This window comes from Phytophthora sojae, assembly GCF_000149755.1.
Source record: "Phytophthora sojae unplaced genomic scaffold PHYSOscaffold_2, whole genome shotgun sequence".
NCBI lineage: Eukaryota > Oomycota > Peronosporomycetes > Peronosporales > Peronosporaceae > Phytophthora > Phytophthora sojae.
Window position 1 is genome coordinate 11,175,089 of NW_009258116.1, and position 13,562 is coordinate 11,188,650.

General features: G+C 55.3%; 6 protein-coding genes across 6 annotated transcripts; 5 read left to right on the top strand and 1 right to left on the bottom strand.

Annotated features, from left to right (window-relative positions):
• Nucleotides 1-206: 206 nt before the first annotated feature.
• PHYSODRAFT_480173 (hypothetical protein) lies at nt 207-1,429 on the top strand (the record flags this gene model as incomplete). The annotated part of the gene is made up of 3 exons (XM_009523328.1): nt 207-609; nt 693-1,045; nt 1,112-1,429. The coding sequence occupies 3 exons, from the start codon at nt 207-209 to the stop codon at nt 1,427-1,429; spliced, it is 1,074 nt and encodes a 357-aa protein (XP_009521623.1).
• An 853-nt stretch (nt 1,430-2,282) lies between these two features.
• PHYSODRAFT_487611 (hypothetical protein) lies at nt 2,283-3,450 on the top strand (the record flags this gene model as incomplete). Its single annotated transcript, XM_009523329.1, has 3 exons — nt 2,283-2,595; nt 2,666-3,018; nt 3,088-3,450. 3 exons carry the CDS (start codon nt 2,283-2,285, stop codon nt 3,448-3,450), a joined length of 1,029 nt encoding a protein of 342 aa, XP_009521624.1.
• A 2,342-nt stretch (nt 3,451-5,792) lies between these two features.
• On the top strand, nt 5,793-7,322 carry PHYSODRAFT_354145 (hypothetical protein). The gene is made up of 4 exons (XM_009523330.1): nt 5,793-6,163; nt 6,262-6,707; nt 6,798-7,085; nt 7,155-7,322. The coding sequence occupies exons 1-4, from the start codon at nt 5,986-5,988 to the stop codon at nt 7,239-7,241; spliced, it is 999 nt and encodes a 332-aa protein (XP_009521625.1). The 5' UTR covers nt 5,793-5,985; the 3' UTR covers nt 7,242-7,322.
• Nucleotides 7,323-7,455: 133 nt separating this feature from the next.
• On the top strand, nt 7,456-8,472 carry PHYSODRAFT_485948 (hypothetical protein; the record flags this gene model as incomplete). Its single annotated transcript, XM_009523331.1, has 4 exons — nt 7,456-7,487; nt 7,599-7,848; nt 7,909-8,103; nt 8,170-8,472. The coding sequence occupies 4 exons, from the start codon at nt 7,456-7,458 to the stop codon at nt 8,470-8,472; spliced, it is 780 nt and encodes a 259-aa protein (XP_009521626.1).
• A 69-nt stretch (nt 8,473-8,541) lies between these two features.
• Nucleotides 8,542-11,466, top strand: PHYSODRAFT_327253 (hypothetical protein; the record flags this gene model as incomplete). The annotated part of the gene is made up of 1 exon (XM_009523332.1): nt 8,542-11,466. One exon carries the CDS (start codon nt 8,542-8,544, stop codon nt 11,464-11,466), a length of 2,925 nt encoding a protein of 974 aa, XP_009521627.1.
• A 98-nt stretch (nt 11,467-11,564) lies between these two features.
• PHYSODRAFT_297652 (hypothetical protein) lies at nt 11,565-12,467 on the bottom strand (the record flags this gene model as incomplete). Its single annotated transcript, XM_009523333.1, has 1 exon — nt 11,565-12,467. One exon carries the CDS (start codon nt 12,465-12,467, stop codon nt 11,565-11,567), a length of 903 nt encoding a protein of 300 aa, XP_009521628.1.
• Between the last annotated feature and the right edge of the window lie 1,095 nt (nt 12,468-13,562).

Sequence of the window (13,562 nt, forward strand, 5' to 3'; positions counted from 1 at the left end):
GCTCTGGCCTGGCCTGGCGTGTCGAAGCTCATAACGGGTCATTTGTGGCCTAATTACTGTACCGGTCCCGACCGAAGACCGACCAGAGAATCCATCCATCCCGGAAATGCAAGATAGCAGCCTGCGATCTGCCGCCGCCTGATGTCGTGTTTACTGTCGCTGCAGCTTGCAGCCGCCCATTCCACAATTATCCAGCAGTGCAAGCCATGACTGTGGGCGGCGTGAAGCGTTCGAGCGAGAAGAACGACATCCAAGCGGGATACACCACGATGGCGCGGTCTCCTCCGTCGTCGCTGCCTGCAGCCATGCAATCGTCTGCTAGCGGGATACCGCTCCACGGAGACCCCAATGACGAGAGCGACGACACGCCCATTGATATCGCTGAAGCTGGCTCGACCCGACCGCCCCAGGGCGCGCTGCAACGATTCGGTCGTCACTTCCGACTGTTGGAGTTCGGCAGTGCCGTCGTCCTGTATCTGCTGGCGCTTGTGTTCGCGAAGATTGAAGTGCACGAACGCCCGATTCCTGGGATCAAAGTGCGCCTGAACGCCACGGCTGTTGCGTGGTCGCTCGACCCGTCCATCGACGAGAAGAAGCTGTCGGAGGAAGGTGAGTTTGTTGGAAAGAGGCTGGTTTGTTTTGATTAAGGGGATGAGCACCTAGCTAAAGTTGTTATGTACTGTGACCTCCAGTGCCGATGTGGCTGCTGCTGACGCTGGGCATCTGCCTGCCAGTGGGAATCAACCTCGTGATGAACTACGTGCTCCCGGCATTTTGCCAGGTTCGAGTCATCGCTCACGACACGCGGGATTTCCTGTTGAGCCTCTTCCAGTCCATGGCTCTCGCGACCTTCCTGACGCAGTTTACGAAGAACATCACCGGTCGCTTCCGCCCAAGTTTCTATGACATGTGCAAGTGGAACCACGACGTGGTTTGGGACGGAGTCACGAATCTGTGTACGGATGCGGCTGGCGAGAAGGAGGGTCGCAAAAGCTTCCCGTCGGGGCATGCTTCGTTTGCGTGGGCGACTATGCTCATTCTCACGGTAAGTTGCTGCTGCATTGCGATTGATGATAGCGACGACTAAAAGCTGACAATGTTGCGTGAACAGCTCTATCTGCTGGGCCGATCACGCCTCAACTGTGAGAACCGCAGCAACTCCACGCTGCGAGGTGGCAAGAAGTCGCTGATGCTGTTCATGTGCTGCGCGCCAGTGCTGATCGCTTCATGGATCTCCATCACGCGCTGCATCGACAACTGGCACCACTACAGCGACATCTTGGCTGGCAGTGTCATCGGCATTGCGTCAGCACAATTCGCGTTCAACTACAACTATGGGTCGATATTTAGCTGGGAATCGGCAGGCCTGCCTCTGGAGGAGATCCACGAACGTCGCATGGTAAGAGAGCAGCAGGACGAATCCTTCTAAGGAGTAGAAGCGGCGTTTTGCTAAGAAATCTTTGTTGCTTTTACCCTAGAAAAAGGCGAAGAAAGCGAGAAGTGAACACCTCGACCAGCAGCCGATGTGGCACCACAACTTTGAGTCTGGCCCTCCGCTGCTGAAGCACATGTCGAGCGACTGCATCGTTGATCTAAGTTGTCGCAGCAGGGACTCCGCCACTGCTTAGCTTTTTTTTAACTCCGTAACGTCTTCATGCTACCTGGGATCACTTCGGAATTCGGCGTTCGCACAAGTGATTAATTTGCTGCAACGTGCGACACCTTTGGCGATTATGGCTCGCGCTCGCGTGGTGACGAAATTGCTGGTCACAGCTCAAGGCCCTGCCCCATGCGTGGCTACTGCCCTATGACCATCGATCTAGACTGGATCCATGCTGTTGTGGTTGGAAGTGCGAAGGTCCCTGTACATGAAGCCGTATTCATGGTTTGCAGCAGCGGCATGAGGCGGCGTCTTGACTCAAGGCTCTTGAGAGTCTCAAGTTGAGACAGCGGTCCGTAAGGACTCTTACTGGAGAAGAAGAGGCTGGGAGGCGCAAGGGCTAGCTTTTTTCAAGGTGTCGGTGGATCGAGTCCATGGAGTCCAAGGCTTGCGCCAAAGAGAATCATGTTCAAAAGATTGCAACATACAAGTCAAGTGTTAGCAGAAACTACTTCGCTTTTGTACGCTGCATCATTTTAATCAATCGATTAGCTGTAATCATTTCCGTTCGCACGAGTCCATACTGGCTTCTACACTGTAGTGTAGCAAGTGCAGCTGCTCTGATTCAAGAGCGCACGTTCACCTTGATCACTTCGTTTTTGACCTCGAAGAGGTAAGCGGCATGCAGAGCAACGCCGACCTCGAGCGCGGCTCGGCCGGCGAGTTCCTGTCGGTGACGACGCCCCCGCCCGCCTGGAAGCCTCGCGACGAGGACGACGCGGTCGCGCAGCGCCCCGGGCGATGGCAGCGCGTGCTGGGCGACTACCGTGTCGCAGAGTTCGGCTGCACGCTGGCCATGCTCCTCGTCGCCAAGTCCTTCACGCTGATGGCCGTGAACGACCGCCCCATTCCCAGGATCGAGATCCGCCTCAACTCCACCACCACGATCTATGCGCGGGATCCGACCGTGGACGAACGAAAGCTGCACGAGCAAGGTGGTGTACCCCCTCAGCTGATGAGCTACGTGGATCATGTATTGAACTAACCTGTTTCCTCCTACCCCAGTACCGATGTGGTCTCTTATTTTGTTCGGAGTCGGCGTCCCCATCGCGACCAACCTGCTGCTTAACTACGTGCTGCCGAAGATCCGTGACGTCCGCGTGATCCCGCATGACGTGCGCGACTTCTTCCTGAGTCTGGCGCAGGGCGTCACCATGTCGACGCTGCTCACGCAGTTCACCAAGCACGTGACTGGCCGCTTCCGCCCGAGCTTCTATGATATGTGCGGCTGGGACTACGACGCGGTTTGGGATGGAGTCACCAACCTGTGTACTGACCCAGCCGGCGAGAGAGAAGGTCGCAAGAGCTTTCCGTCTGGCCATGCTTCGTTCGCGTGGGTGACGATGCTTCTGCTCACGGTGCGTTTGCTCTAGCCTTTTCCATTGTGGTAGCTGTATGGATACTGACGGTGTACTTATCGCTTACAGCTTTACCTGCTCGGGCGATCGAGAATCAACTGCAAAAGCCGCAGCGAATCTGCTGTGCGGGGTGGTACGAAGATGCTGAAGCTGTTCCTCTGCTGTGTGCCGTGCTTGGCGGCATCTTGGGTCGCCATTACGCGGTCGATCGACAACTGGCACCACTACAGCGATATTCTGGCTGGTAGCATCATTGGCGCGATCTCTGCTTGCATGGCCTACAGCTACAACTACGGCTCCATCTTTTGCCGGAAGTACGCGGGGATGCCGTGCGAAGCGGTGCACGAGAAGATCAAGGTAAGGCAATCTCCTTTCTGTACCCCGTTGCTTCATGTGTTGCAGCTGAAATCTTACAACCTTTTGACGATGTAGTCGGAGTCCATGAGCGACGACCCCCAAGAGGCCCACGAGAAGATGATGAGCCAAAACACTAGAGTTTCGAGCAGCCAGCGAGTGTAATTCGTGCGAGTTGTTCAATAGATTTCTTTTAAGAGGGGTACAGACGCCGTTGGCAAGTGTTCGCACTTTACATGAACGAGATCCGTGTGTTTCAGGTGTGTACCGGTAGTTGCGGAGAGAAATGAGCATAATCACCTGCGACAAACTCCCTTTTTGAGACCGTACATTTTAGGTTTTGCGTTCTTCTCGACCGAAATGGGCGACGACGCTGCCGCGACTGCCAGCGGCTTCCGTCTCGAAGACGACAACTACCAAACTGTTTGCACGCCTGCCCAAAACGAGAAGCCCGACAGTGGCGCGGTGACGGACTCCGTGGAGAGTGCTGGGGATGGCTCGTACTCCAAGAAGAAATGGCAACAAGTGCTTCGCGGCTACCGCGTGGTCGAATATGTTTTTGCAATTGTGCTGTACGTTATTGCAAGGAGACTCGGCAATTGGATGGCATTGCACAAACGTAGGTATTTCAATGAGGTGTGGCGGAGAGGAATAGTGTATGCATGGAGTCTAACAGACCTGCTCATGACGACGAATGCCAGGTGCTCTTCCAAGAATCGAGATGCGATTGAACTCCACCACTAGCATCTGGGGGCGCGACCCTGCCATGGATCAAGAGAAGCTGTCAGAGCAAGGTGCGATGCTGGTCTTACCTATATCGAAGTGAGTTTTGCACTAACTAATGGTCGGACCAGTTCCAATGTACATGCTCATCATCGTCAGTCTTGCCATCGCTATCGGGATCAATTTGCTTATCAACTACGTGGTCCCGATGTTCTTCAAAATCCGCGTCATTGCCCACGACTTCCGCGACTTCCTGCTGAGTCTCGGACAGGCTATCACGCTGTCGACGTTTCTGGTCACTTCATGAAGAACACGGCAGGCCGCTTTCGCCCGTGCTTCTTCGCCATGTGCGGATGGAACTATGACTTGGTTTGGGATGGAGTTAGCAATTTGTGTAGCAACTCGGCCGGAGACGGTGAAGGCCGAAGGAGCTTTCCATCAGGCCACTCTTCTTTCGCGTGGTCGGTCATGGGAGTTCTTACGGTGAGCTGCAAAGCGGGAGGATGCTGAAAACACATCGCTGTATCAGCTGTATCTCACGATTGTTTTTGTCATTGCTCTACCTACTTGGACGCGCACGACTGACAAGACCCGAGCAAAGTAACTCGAATCTCCAGGAGGGAATTCGGACATTCAAGCTATTCTTTTGCTTTTTGCCGTGCTTGGGTGCAGCGTGGGTCGCCATCACGCGTTCAACCGACAACCGGCACCATTACAGTGACATCGTGGCTGGCAGCGTTGTCGGCGCTGCCGCTGCATGCCTAGCTTACAACCACAACTACGGTTCTATCTATGCCTGGGAAGTCTCTGGTCTGCCGTGGGATGCAATTCACGAACGGAGGAAGGTGCGCTGAAAACCTTGCGCTGAAAGGTGCAACATACTTCGTAGTACATGTGAACTGACGATTCGTGTTGGTGAGTAGGCAAAAATCGAGGACAGCGAGGGCTCCACGTTGGCGTGAGCAGTTAGTTCCTGGAAGGTACTTAAGTTCCAGGAGAACAACAACGGCCAGATGAAAAAGCAACCAATTTTCGAAAACAATCCTGCAAACGCTAAAGTATACCTCACGTTACCGAAACTCTGTGCCCCCTGACTGAAGCCCAAACTACCGCTTGCACGAAAATACGATATCTAGCGATAGAGAGAAGAAGTGAAGAAGAGAAGAAGAAACGATTCGTTTGTATGTTCTAACAGCGGGTGCTATGCCAACACTCGATCGAAGCAACCCTGTTGCTGAGTCCACTGGTGAACGATTAGTTCTCGGATGCTCCTACTTTAAAATAACTGGTGCAATGCAGTTGATGTGCCAGCCCTGAAGAGCAACGCCAAAAGCGTGAGCACTAAGACTTGTCAGCGGGAATCCCGATGACAAGCTCCGATCTGTGTCGGAGTTCCGGCCCGAACCTATTCGGCCAAGTTGCTCACCTGCAACGCGTCCATCTTTGCACGACAGGCCTGTCTCTGTATTTCGCGTCAGCTGAAAAAGTTTGTCCAGTCAGAAATTACTGGCCATTTACCTTTGAGAACGCTTACTGTTTTGGGTACAGTACATAATCGATTCCTCCTTGACTCATCTTTGACTGGGGCTTACCCTCTTATCCTTAATGACCTGAGATTTAGACAGTCGCACGCGTTAATCTACCTCATCTCGGCGGCATTTTGGCTGCGCGAGCCATTTCGCTTTTCCCCGGCACTTGCACACGTTCGTGCGCTCGCGGGTCCCTCCCTCTGTCTGCTGGCTGTCCGTCTGTCGATCAGGCGCTCGATCCAGTAGCGAAGAAGCGGTGAAGAAGCCCTCCTTCGCGTTGTATCACCGCGCAGCGATAACGACGGAGTCGAATTACGGCCGACCCCGCGCTGCTTCGAGCAACGCGAGCGAGGTGCCGTTCATGGAGTCCATCACATCGGTCTCGGAGCTGCCGGCGCTGGCAGAACACCCGTCGCGCCCCCAGCAAAGCGGAGGCAAGTGGGAGCGCATTGCGCGCGACTTCCGCCTTGCCGAGTTCGCCATCTCCGTGCTCATGTACGGCTTCGCGCTGTTCTTCGCCAAGATCCAGGTCGCACAACGTACGTACGGTAGCTGCTCGACTGGTGGTTTGTGCTTGAGCATTTTGTGTGTTGGGCGAGCGTTTGAGTAGTTACCGAAGTGGTGTGACGCTCTGCAGGTGAGATCCCCAACATCGAGGTGCAGCTGAACTCGACGACGTCCGTCTGGGCGCGAGACCCGACGATCAACAACAAGGAGAAGGCGCAGCAGGTCCCCATGGTCGCCCTGGTCGGAATCGGCGTTGGTGCACCGATCATCATTAATCTGTTCATCAACTACGCGATGCCCAAGTTCCGCAGCGTGCGCATCATCCCGCACGACACGCGCGACTTCTTCTTGACGATTGTCCAGTCCACCAGCATGGCCACGCTGCTCACGCAGTTCACCAAGAACATGACGGGCCGCTTCCGCCCCTGCTTCTACGACATGTGCAAGTGGAACTACGATGTCGTCTGGGACGGAGTTACCAACCTGTGCCAGAGTGCGTCGGGCGAGAAGGAAGGCCGCAAGAGCTTCCCATCGGGGCACGCATCTTTTGCGTTCGCGACGATGCTGGTTCTCACGGTAGGTCATGCACCAACGTCGTTTGTATATTTCCTGGCTTTGGATACTATGGACGAGTTTCTGACGTTCTTCTGTTTGTCTTTATTGCAGCTCTATTTGCTCGGAAGATCGTCTCTGAACTGTGAAAACCGCAGTGAGACCATGATGCGAGGAGGACGGAAAACGCTGAAGCTATTCCTCTGCTTCATCCCCACGTTTTTGGCAGCGTGGGTGGCTGTTACGCGTACCATCGACAACTGGCACCACTACGCCGACATTCTCGCGGGCAGCATCATCGGTGCTGGTTCTGCCTGTATCGCCTACAGCTTCAACTATGCGTCGGTCTTCCACAGCCAGCACGCTGGTGTGCCTCTTCAAGGGTGCCATCTGCACGGCAAGGTACAAACGAAAGCTGTTTTCTTCTGCTCTGCAAATGGAAGCTCACAACAATATTATTGTGTTGTTTAGGGGAAAATGACGTACACAAGCAGCGAAGAAAGCGAGGTGGGCAAGTACGTGTTGAATGTCCACAGCCGCACAACGAATGGTAACTAGGCATCGATGTTTTATTTTGCATAAGGGAAAGAGTTTATGTAATGAAACGATTTTCCAGGGATCATGATCTGACAGTACAGCAATTCTGCAGCAAGGTCTACTGAACAACAAGAGCTCCGCCAAAAAGTTGAAGGTGACCGAACATATTTTGACCAATCAAACTTCGATTTCTCGATTCAGATCACTGTCAAAACCGGCGATGGAGCTGCCGACCATGGCGGACGAGGATGGCGACGACGTCGACGAGTACACACTCATGATGGGGAATTCCCCAGAGCTATCGTCAAGTGGGGAGCAATATGGAGCTCGTGGTTGGCTCAACCGCTTGCTTAGCGAGTATCGCGCGCTCGAGTTCAGCTGCACGTTGGTCATGTTCGCGCTCGCTCTCTTCTTCACCTCCATTCCCGTCCAGCAGCGCCCCATCCCGAGCATCGAAGTGCAGATCAACTCGACCCGAACCGTTTGGTCCCGAGACCCAACGCTCAACGCTAAGGTGCACGCGGAGCAGGTCACAACAGAGGCCCTGGTCTTCTGGGGCATGGCCCTCCCTGTAGCGGTTAATCTGCTCATGAACTACGTGTTCCCGAGAGCTTGGAGAGTGCGTCTCGTCACCCACGACACGCGTGACTTCCTGCTGTCGCTGGCGCAGTCTGCTAGTCTGAGTGAGCTGCTAACCGAGTTTACCAAGAACTTAACTGGTCGATTCCGTCCAAGCTTCCACGACATGTGCAAGTGGCAGTACGATATCGTGTGGGATGGAATCGCGAACTTGTGTACTGACCCTGCCGGTGAAAAGGAAGGCCGCAAGAGCTTCCCATCCGGTCATGCTTCGTTTGCGTGGTCTACGATGCTCGTTCTTACGGTATGCCCCGCTTTCAATTTGAGATGCGCGCTGTGTTCGATCCTTACCTGTTTTGCGTGATGACAGCTCTATTTATTGGGACGATCGCGTCTGAATTGCAAAAACCGAAGTGAGTCTGCACTGCGAGGCGGTCGCAAAATGCTCAAGCTGGTGCTCTGCTTCCTCCCGTCCTTCGTGGCGGCGTGGGTGGCGATCACGCGCTCCATCGACAACTGGCACCACTACAGTGACATTTTGGCAGGCAGTATCATTGGTGCGCTCTCCGCTTGCGTTGCATACAGCTACAACTACGGCTCAGTGTTCAGCTGGGACTCCGCTGGCCTCCCGCGCCAAGCTTGGCATCGGCGGCGGCAGCTTGCCAATCGGTAACTTCAATATCAGTTACCGGTATGATTTCGATTCGTGTTAGAATTATTTTTCATTTGGATTTTGTATCGGATGGCGCAACAACCGGAAGTGGTCGATCTCTCGGTGGGCGGAGCTGGCGATGACGACGCCGACACCGTGATCTCCTCGCTGGCGGCGCGCTGGCTGCCGTATGAGCGAGAGATGGTCGAGGAGCTTTATGCGCAGGACGGCGTATTGGTGCTGGGCCGCGGCCTGGGCCTCCTGCGCGTGCTGGCGAGCTTCGTGCGTCTCTACTGCTCGCCCCGCAGCCTCGTGCTGTGCCTCAACGCCAACGAGCAGGCTGCGACGCTGCGCCGCCTGGTGCAAGCGCTCGGCCTCGATCGTCGGCTGCTGCCGCGTGTGGTGGACGCTCGCATTAACTTGAACGAGAGACAGCAGATGTACAAGCGCGGCGGCGTCTTCTTCGTGACGGCGCGTATCCTCGTGGTGGATCTGCTGTCCAACCACGTGGACCCAGGCATCATCAGCGGGCTGCTAGTGAACGACGCTCACCACATGACAGAGACGTCCATTGAGGCGTTCATCCTACGACTGTACCGTGAACGCAATCGTGAAGGGTTCATCAAAGGTTTCTGTGGCGACAGCGTCGCGCTCTCGTCGGGGTTCAACCGCGTGGAACAAGTGCTCAAGCATTTGTACGTGCGGAACGTGTTCCTTTATCCGAGATTTCACGTTGCGATTAACGCGTGCTTGGAGAAGCACCAGCCAGAAGTGTACGAGATTGAAGTGGCGTTTTCACCTTCAATGAAGATCATGCAGGAGGCGCTGCTTGTGGCGCTTGAGGCTACGGTGAAGGAGTTGCAACGCAGCACCAAGTCACTGGATGCGGCGGACCTCACAATGGACAAGGCGCTGGCCAAGTCGTTCAGCAGCTTCATTCGACGACAATTGGACCCGTTGTGGCATAAACTGCCCGTCAAAACGAAGCAACTCGTGGGAGATCTCGCGACGCTCCGTCAATTGCTGGCATATCTCCCACGTTATGACGCCATCTCGTACTACTCATTCTTGGTGAACTATCAAACTATGAACGGCCAGCAGCGCTTTCCGTCGCCGTGGTTGTTCACTGATGCTGCAGACCGCCTTCTGACTGCAGCGAAAGAGCGCCTTTGCCAGATTGTGAATTCTACGACCAAGAAACCGGTAAATCTTCGTCAGTTTACTGCAAACTCGAATGCAGCAGACAGCGCTGAGCTTAAACTAGTGCTCGAGCAAAACCCCAAGTGGGACGCTTTGAAAGAAATCCTGGACGAAGTGCATGATGAACAGCAGCGTAAGCAACAGAAGAAAAAGACCAACGACAAAGATAAGCTGGCTGTTGGCGGGGCCAGTGTTCTGGTAATGGTCAAGGACGAGCGTACTTGTGCTCAGCTGCGTGAGTTCCTCAGCTTGGGCGCGCAAGAAATGATGCGGCGGCGTTTCGGTCACTACTTGCTTCAGAAGGAAGCAACGCTAAAGCAAAAAGGTGGCAATTTGAGCTCACTTGGACTCGAACAGAGGCTGCTGTTAGAAGCTGCAGCAAAGTTGAGGACAGATGAACTCTACACTGAGGAAGAAACAGTCGTGTCATCAGGATCTAAAGGCAAGCAGAAGTCTAGTGCAGCACAAGGCAAAGCGAAGAAGCGTGCTCGGGAGGAGTCCTCAGAAACAAGCTACAGTGATGTCCAGGTTCATACCACTGAAGTTTCGAGTTTTGGATTATCAGCAGCAGAACTAGAGGCTATTACTACTGCGAGTGAGAAGTCTGAAAAGGATGGCAAGTCCAAGGCGTTTTTCGATGGCCGTCTTCGAGCGGCATGTTGTCGTCGGGATGAACAGTCTGGAACCTCGAACTTGTCCCTTGAAGTGGTTGATCCTTTGGACAGCGTTGTGCTGTGCACATACGAGCAAGCTACTCAACACGGATATGGCGCATCGGCGTTTCTGGAAGATCTCATGCCCTCCTGTATCGTGTTATATGATCCCGATATGGCGTTTATCCGCGAAGTTGAGGTATTCCACGCGACACACGTTGCCCCGCTTGAGATTTATTTCATGATGTACGACGAAAGCACAGAGCAGCAGTCCTACCTGAGTGAGATTCAGCGCGAAAAGCGTGCATTCGACAAACTCATCCACCAGAAAGCTCACCTGATGATGCCAGCGAACGTGTACGACCTCCCTCTCCACATGAAGCTGAGGCAACAAACTGTCGAATACAGTATGGACACTCGAACCGGCGGGCGTGCCAAGTCGCACCGCGGTGGCGTCAAAGTTGTTGTAGACGTCCGCGAGTTCCGAAGTGCCTTGCCATCCATGCTGCACAAAGAGGGGCTCTTCGTGCTGCCTGTGACGTTGGAAATCGGCGACTACATCTTGTCGCCCGAGATTTGTGTCGAGCGTAAGAGTATCAGCGATCTCTTCGGGTCCTTAAACTCTGGGCGATTGTTCAACCAAGCTGAGAGCATGCGGCGTTTTTACAAAACCCCTGTGCTCCTGATTGAGTTCACTCAAGGCAAGGCGTTCTCTCTGCAGGATGTGTCCGAGCTTGGGTCTGAGATCACTGCGACCAACATCGTCTCCAAGCTCACGTTACTGATTTTGCACTTCCCGTCGCTGCGAATCCTGTGGTCGCGCTCCCCGCATGCCACCGTGGACCTCTTCAAGATAATCAAAAAGTATCAAGACGAGCCCGACATGGAAGCCGCTGCTGCGCTTGGCAACGGTTTGCCTATGGACGATAGCGGTGCTCAAAACAATAGTGGCGAGGGCAAGCTAGCATCCAACTACTACAACACCAGCTCGATCGATGTGCTGAAGAAGTTGCCGGGCATCAATGAGCACAACTTCCGGAAGGTACTGGCGAGCGTCAAGAATCTCGCCGAGCTCAGCCGCCAGTCACTAGATGAACTCACAGAGCTGCTGGGCAAAGCGAACGGTAAGAAGCTGCACACCTTTTTCAACAGCACCGCGTAGAATCTAATGCACTCAAAACGTGTCAGTTCAAACAGTTTTTCTTTTTTGTATCACGGGGTTCAAAATTCTCGTGCGCCTAACCAATGCAGGCGAACGGCTTAGAACTTGAAGACTTGTGTCGAGGTGTAGTTGAGCTCCTTGAGTAAGCCCTGCAGCTCACCCTGAGACTTGTCCTTGGCCTTGTCGCCCGAGACGTGGTACATCATCGGCGGCGGGCCGCAGACACACACGAGGTTGTCGTCCGACGGTTCCGGCATGTACTTCTCGACCATCTCCTTGGAGACAAAGCCCGTCAGGCCCTTCCACTGGTCGGACGGGTTGCTCAGCACATGCACCACCGCAATCTGCGGGTACAGATACATCATCGCCTCCACCTCTTCGCGCAGGATGATGTCCTCCTCGGACACGCTGCAGTACAGCAGCGTGATCTCGGTGCGGTCCTCCGGGTTGCGGCAGATGGTCTTGATGAGCTGCAGCATGGGCGTGATGCCGGAGCCGCCGGCGATCATGCCGATGCTCTTGTACCTGTTGGGGTAGTAGCTGATCTTGGGGAAGGGGCCCTTCATGTCGAGCGAGTCGCCCTCCTTGAGCTCCACGATGTGCTTGCTGAGCTTGCCCTGCGGGTAGCCCTTGACCACGAGCTCGAGGAAGCCCTTCTCCTCGTTCACGTTGGTGGGCGTGTACGGGCGCACGACCGTCTTGCCGTCCACCTCGGCGCGCGCCACGAGGCAGCTGGGCGTGGTGATGCCCATCTCGTGGTGGGGCGACGGCAGGTCGAACGTCACGCGCTTTGTGTTGTGGTTCACGTCCTCCACCTTGCGCACCGTGAAGGAGCGGAACTCCTCGGGGCTCAGCGCCACCTTGGGCTGCTGCGCCTCCTCGCACTGCGCCGCCGAGGAGCCGGAGAAAGCCGCGAACGCCGCCATGCCCGCGGTCACGAGCGCGCCGCGCGACAGCGTCTTGGCCTGCGAAGGGAAGCGCATGATCATGGTCGACCACATACTGTGGCGAGGTCTTGGAGGGAAGTGGCGACTTGACAATGGAGACTGCGAACGTGGGGCGGCCTCTTCTACCAATCGTAGGGCGTTGGATCAGCCCACTCATAATTCTATTGGTTGACAGTTATACGTTACATACCGGCTCTTCTTACAAATGACATATTTTTTCTGACCAGCAAAAATGAGCGCCGCCGCGGAGCTGCAGACCAAGCCCAAGGCGTGGGAGCGCTTGCCCTGCACGTCGTGCCAGCGCAGCTACAAGTTCTACTGCCCCAAGTGCAACATCCCGCTGGGCGTACCGGAAGATGTGACGGTGCCGTCGCTGAGGCTGCCGCTGCAGGTGCACGTGTGGTTCCAGGACAAGATCAAGAAGAGCACGGCGCCGCACGCCAAGGTGCTGGCCCCGCAGGACGTCGAGATCATCCCGTACCCCGCGGCGAAAGGCGACGCACTTCCGACGTACACGTGCGAGAACGCAGTGGTCGTGTATCCGTCCTTTGAGGCCGAGACGCTGGAGCAGATCAGTCCCGAAGAGCTCCGCGAGATCCGCACGATGATCTTCATCGACTGCCCATGGCAAAAGGCGCCAACGCTCTGCGCGGACCCTGCCATCGCCAACCTGCGCCACGTCAAGCTGGACCAGCCGCCGAAGGAAAGCAGCTTCTGGCGCTACCACAAGGCCGGAGCGGGGTGCGTCTCGACGATTGAAGGTGCGTGGCGAATGACTCGATTGCAACGCTTGGGGATCAATTAACGGTGTGTTGTTTTCTATCGTGATGCAGCTATTCAGCTGATGCTTGAAGAGTACGCTGCCGCGGCGACCAAAGCTGAGATCGCCTTGCCAGAAGGCTCGGACGCCTCGCAGTTGTCAGACCTGCTGTTCTTCTTCAAGCTGCAGTTCACGCGCATTACCGAGCACTTTGAGAACGACGCAGACCCGAACCGGAAGCCGCCCATGGACGCGGACGAGAAGGAGCGTCGCCGCTTGATGTACAGCCAGAAGGAGAAGGGCAAGAAGCGGCGGCTCGAAAACAAGCTGCAGGCGTGGGAGGCGCGGTCCAAGGCCATCCAGTCGGGCGAGGAGCCGCCCGTCACGGC

Excerpts from the sequence above, each read along its gene's own strand:
- PHYSODRAFT_354145 (XM_009523330.1), top strand. The coding sequence starts at position 5,986 with ATGGAGTCCATCACATCGGTCTCGGAGCTGCCGGCGCTGGCAGAACAC. Across the intron at positions 6,164-6,261 it reads CAAGATCCAGGTCGCACAAC|GTGAGATCCCCAACATCGAG; the intron begins GTACGTACGGTA and ends GACGCTCTGCAG. Across the intron at positions 6,708-6,797 it reads CGACGATGCTGGTTCTCACG|CTCTATTTGCTCGGAAGATC; the intron begins GTAGGTCATGCA and ends TCTTTATTGCAG.